The sequence below is a fragment of the Pseudophryne corroboree genome, chromosome 11 (assembly GCF_028390025.1).
Source record: "Pseudophryne corroboree isolate aPseCor3 chromosome 11, aPseCor3.hap2, whole genome shotgun sequence".
Classification (NCBI taxonomy): domain Eukaryota; kingdom Metazoa; phylum Chordata; class Amphibia; order Anura; family Myobatrachidae; genus Pseudophryne; species Pseudophryne corroboree.
In genome coordinates, this window is record NC_086454.1 from 47,694,693 (window position 1) to 47,700,692 (window position 6,000).

At 42.2% G+C, this 6,000-nt stretch overlaps 1 protein-coding gene across 11 annotated transcripts in view; it reads left to right on the forward strand.

Annotated features, from left to right (window-relative positions):
- The window catches only part of SHANK2 (SH3 and multiple ankyrin repeat domains 2), a 998,986-nt gene extending 994,960 nt beyond the window's left edge, over positions 1 to 4,026 (forward strand). For all 11 annotated transcript variants that reach the window (XM_063944111.1, XM_063944110.1, XM_063944114.1 and 8 more), the window contains one exon: positions 2,784 to 4,026. In XM_063944111.1, coding sequence (XP_063800181.1) covers positions 2,784 to 3,339 — 556 coding nt within the window. In that variant the 3' untranslated portion in view covers positions 3,340 to 4,026. The remainder of the gene's footprint in view (positions 1 to 2,783) is intronic.
- Positions 4,027 to 6,000: the final 1,974 nt, after the last annotated feature.

Consider the following 6,000-nt stretch of genomic DNA (forward strand, 5'->3'; position numbering starts at 1 on the left):
AGTAAGAGACAGTTTCCCCATCACAGATTTCCCTGGGCGGAGAGGAATGCTGGCATGCTGTCTGTACATTTTCCCGGCCCACCTTGGTTGAGACCCGTTTGGGGTTAAAGGAGCCTTGAAGAAATTCCTATCCTAGTCTTCCAGAAATGAACCTACTGAAAGCTCTGGCCTTTATGGTTGGATCTCTGCTTGTAGTAAATAGCTCCCTTCCCTCCCGTGGTTTGATTGAGAATCTTGTCCAGTTCTTGTCCTACATAGCTACTACCAGCCAATGCACAAACCAATATGTGCACCTGGCATGGACAAGACAACAGACAGAGGACAGGCAACTGTAAACACAATCCAAGGGTGATGGTCTAACTAATCATAAATATTGACAATTAAGAGTGCAATGACAGTGGTATCCGGTCTTTAGAACAACAGCACTTAGGTCGACACTCATTAGGTCGTCCACTATTGGTCGACATGAGTTTTTAAAAAAAAATCAACTTTTCATACAATCCACGTGTACCATGATTGGGAATAGTAACCTGTGCCAAGCGCAGCCTGGTACCTTGCCCGAAGCAAGGGATACAGTGCACTAATTGGGGTTCCCGGTCACTTTACGAAGAAAACGACACCAATTATTTATTTATTTTAAACACCTCATGTCGACCTAATGACCGTGTCGACCAATAGTGGTCAACATAATGACTGTCGACCTAGTTACTGTCGACCCTATGATCCACATCCGTGACGGTACCCAGAAAGTCACCTTCAAGTACCCCCGCTGAATACAGTAGTTAAATAAGCCAGTACGCAATATAAAGTCGTCATTAGTCAGCCTTAATACAATGAAAAGAATACAGCAACTACAATAGTTACTAATACTCAATATTAATAAAATGGAGGGCGTTTGGCAGTATAATTTAGGCAATAGATCTGTTAATTCAGAGCAGGATCACTAATATGTACCTCCTGTCAAGCTTTCCAGACCAGTAAGGCAAAGCCACTAAGGGGTGATGTTGCTAAATGAGAAAAGGCAACCCCCCTCCTCTGTGGCTCAGTCCGGGCCCATGATAACTTGATCATCAGCCTCCTGGCTAGGCCAGGCTGGGGCTCCTATTTTACTGCAGCTTCCAGAATGCAGTCTGGTCCAGTGCAGTCACTGGGGCCCTACCAAGGTTTCTGATCCCCCAGTTGACCAGGCAACCCCTCCGAGAGCAGTAACTAAGGAAGTGGTGCTGGCAGTGAAGCATCACAATGGAGCTTAGCCCATCATTCCATGGAGCAATGTTCTCATGGAGAACACAGTTTCGTGTTGTAGAAGAAATTAAAATGAAATAAAGCCACCCAACTCTATGGCCACTAAAGGAAACTGCACACCACATGGTGGAGGGGCATAGAAGGGAGGAGCTAGAGTACAAACAAGTTTGTAATTGTAAATTTAGTGCCTACTCCAGCAGCAGCGCCCTCTACACCCAAAGACTAGAGACTGACGGAGGAAAACATTTGTCTAAGACCAGCCTTAGAGGAGGATCGCTGTAGGGACTACAACAGAAGACAAGTGGTGCCAGCAGCCTCATTACCTATCAAGATAATGGAAAAGAAGGCCTAATGAGCACAGTGGAAGGTGGCTCATCCCTAATATATAGATCATAGGTTCTCAAACTCGGTCCTCAGGACCCCACACAGTGCATGTTTTGAAGGTAACTCAGCAGGTGCACAGGTGTACTCATTAATCACTGACCCATTTTAAAAGATCCACAGGTGGAGCTAATTATTTCACTTGTGATTCTGAGGAGACCTGCAAAACATGCACTGTGTGGGGTCCTGAGGACCGAGTTTGAGAACCTGTGATATAGATAATATACAAAGAAATATTAAACACCAGGATTGTAAGTCCATGTTTTTATTATTTAGTTGAGTTTTCAGTACATAGCGGGTTGAAGCGCACAGAAGGTGGAGCAACACAACTTGTCAAAAGTACAGGGCATACAGTCAGTAAATAAATGTCAATCTATATCTACAGTGTTTGGTTTTTTAATAGCACTATATTACAATATTAACCAGCAATATGCAGAAATGTACGCACTGAAATGCCGTTCTCATTTAGGGTGGTGAGAAGTAGAAACTAGTCAAATCAGAATTTGGGGGGAGATGTATCAAGCAGCGTGGAGAAGTGATAATGTGGAGAAGTTGCCCATAGCAACCAATCATTTATCTAGTACATTCTATAGAATGATAGGTAGAAGATTATTGATTTCTATGGGCAATTTCCCCACTCTTTACACTGCTTGATACATCCCCCCTCCCCCCCCCCCCCCCCCTTGCTCTGCAAACACAACTGCCTCTACCAGTTAGATCACAATCCAGTCACATAGGGGCAGATGTATGAAGACTGGATAAGTAATAAAGCAGTGATAAGTGGAAGGTGATAACACACCAGCCAATCAGCTCCTGTCGATTTACATATTGGAGCTGATTGGCTGGTGCGTTATCACCTTGCACTTATCACTGCTTTATCACTTCTCCAGGCTTAATACATCTGTCCCATAGACTGTATACCAACATGTCTTACGTTGTATACTCCAGATGCTTTTAAAGAGCATCCTCTGTTTTTTATTTTTTTTAACTAAACCCTTCAGACAGTTGTTAAACGGGCATTTATATAGTAACAGATATCTCCGACACTTATATCCAAACAGATCTGTGTGTTCCCATACACAGATAATGTACATCGCAAAAGGTCTATGAAAATGCTATGTTCCCCAACGTAAGTGTGTCTTGTTCTTCCTTTGCAGGGGTACAGAAGCATTGAGTACTGTCTCAGGTAACAGGAATACCGCAGTCACTTTCACTGTCCGTCCTGGAGCAAACCAGCCAATCACTCTACAGAACAGGACACCCGAGTTTGACAGTAGGATTGTTGGGATGAGACGAGCTCCGAGCCCGGTAGTATCTCCTGCCGAAATCATCAGAGATATCAAGCCCGGTCCTCTGTCGGCTCCACCTGCCTCCATTTCTGATGTCTTCATTCTACCAACCCAAGCCCCTTTGGGGGATCTTTTTGGGATGAGCATGGGGAGAAGTAGGTCCCCCTCACCATCAATCTTACAACAGCCAATCTCCAATAAGCCTTTTTCAGCAAAGCCTGTCCACATGTGGACTAAACAGGATGTTGCCGACTGGCTGGAAAGTCTACACCTGGGCGAACACAAGGACATGTTTATGGACAACGAAATAGATGGAACCCACTTACCAAGCCTTCAGAAAGAAGATTTGATAGATCTTGGCGTCACAAGAGTAGGACATCGAATGAACATAGAACGGGCGCTAAAGCAGCTTTTGGACAGATAGAAGTACCTTGTGTTGCCTCCTCAAGTTTCCTTTTCCCATCAGCTAACGTTCCTTAACGGGGCAATTAAAATACTTAAAAAAGGAAAAAAACTAATTTAAATACCTTTCTTTACTGCAAGTTTAAATAGTTGTACAGATAATTTATAAGCACAATATTTTAAGGAGATAAGTGGCTGGTCTACTGGGCAGCCTTTGTGCAACCTTAGTTGTAGAAAGAAAAATGGAAAAAAAATAAAACTTTTGTGATTTAATAATACTATAATACTATTTCTGTGGAATAATTATTTGGAGAAAAAAACAAAACATTAATTCAATCTTTTTAAGAAAAATAAAAATTAAAAAAATATCAGCCTCATTTGAATGCACCTGAACCAGCTGAGCTGTGTTGTATTTTCTATCTTTGTAGAACTTCTCCATTGAAGAATGGATGCTTCTTCAGATGTTGGTATGGATAATGCAGCGGATACTAAATAAATAGGAAAGTATTTAATTGAAACCCCCCCAATGGAAATAAGTCATTTAGCCCTGATCAGCCTCAGAGAGGTCTGCAGTGCTTGGCTGGGTGACCCGGGCCACTCTGAAACAGTTTAGGGTTTAGAACTTACGTGTTATTCTTTTGCAGGTACGAATTTGTATCTAAGTAAAAAATTTATCATTGTAATAAAGAAAGAAAAAATCAAGCAAAAAGGTGTTTTATTTGAGAGTATTTTTGATTGTTGTTCCATTGTTTGCTGGACAAGACTGTATTTACAGACGTCAACCCGCATAGTTTTCTACAACACATTATTCTGTAGTGAAGCTCTCAGCCATGTTACAAAGTGTATAAATGGGTTTCTTCAGCCATCATCGTCTTCCACTTGGTGATAATTTCAGAATTAAATATATAAACCTGAAAGGCCATGGTACTTTTTTTTTTGTATTGAATGCATATGGTGTTACCTATCTATAATGTATCAGGAGTAGTTGTTGTGTGCTTGTAGTGAAGTAATCGCAGTGGAAAAAGATGACTGTGGAAGACTTTGAGATAGACGCTCTTGCCTTTGGGTTGGGATAAAGTGGGCCCGTCACTTACGCACTTTGCAGGCGGACATGTTGTGTTCTAAACCAATATTCAACCTACCACTGCAGTTGTAACTAGTGACATCACTGAGACTTGAAGCACAAATCAGTACAGTATTGATTCAGCCAATCAGTTTACTTTGTGCCTCCTATCCAATTTCTTATTGCGATCACTAGTCCTTTAGTGCAGTGTTCCTCATGGAACAGAGCATGTTTTCCAGATCATCAAGCTGGAGCACAGATGTGCTTACTGATGCCCCTTTTACACCGGCGAGATAACCCGGGAGTGGTTCGGTGTAAAACGGTTAACCTGGGTCCAGTTACCCGGGAATCCGAACCAGCAAGCTTGCAGGGTTTGCCCATGGAAGGACCCAGGTCGCAGTGCAGTGTAAATGGGTTAGCCGGGTCGATGCTACCTGGGACCCGTTCACTGCGTAGAGAAGAGGCGGTGCTTGGAGATCATTTCATCTCCAAGTGTCGCCTCCGCACATGTCAGCTGTGACATCACCAACCCAGCAATATGGCGGATCGATCATACTGCTACTGGTCGCACATGGGAAGCATCCATGTATGGATCCTAGGTGCGAACCGTCATTTTAGAATAAAAGCGGTATTACTAACACAATAGATCTACAGGTGGTACTGATAATTCCTGAGGATATCTTGAAAACATGCAATGTTAGGGTCCCATAAGTACAGAGTTTGAGAACCACTGCCTTAGTGAACTGTTAGGCTGAATATTGCTTAAACACACAACTCGATGACCTGTAAGGTGTACGGGCGACCCAGGCACTTTAAGCCGCAAAGGGTCCTTTTCCTAGACTGGATGTGTATTTTTTACTTGAGTATGTGTTTTGTTTTCCAAGCACCTAAAACAAAAGTATATTTACTAGAAACAAAATGAGCATTTAAAGAGCTAAATATAGTATATTTTTACATGGTGTCTTATGAAAAGAACATATGGGGTACCAATAAGCATCCATATTTATTATTGGAATTTTGGGGTTTGCTGTAAACACTTGGCGTATGAACCATCTGGCTGACTGTTCAGCAGCCGGTGGCGAGGGGCTCAGTACGTAGCAGAGACGGACCACCCACCGCCACCGCTCACATCTGACTTTATGCAGAGCTCGTACAGACACAAATTAGCGTCACATATCACGTGGAACGCCGGCTGGGGGTTTTTAGATTTAGAACTTTTTGTTACATAGTGTAATTTAAGAGATACCTTTTCTCGACATATCTAGTTTACGTAATTTCAAACACCAAAATTTTACAACAAAAAAAAACAATGAAAAAACCACATAAAAAACAAACAAAAAAAAAACCTTGTAAATTGTGTAAAACTTGCACAGCTGCCAGCGAGGGAGAAGCTCGGATTCTCCACGGTTATTTTGTTATATTAGTATACAAATGACTAGGTGTGACTGTTGATAACTATATCACAGAGGACTTTTCTCTCCGTGATACCTTGTTCAATGAAGGTCTAGGAAACCTACAGTACATAAACCTAATTCGGATGTCAGAGCCGACACTTGACATTAATTTTCTACCCCACAGCAAAATGTTTCTTTAAAGCGAGTCTTCTGTTCCTCTCCCCAG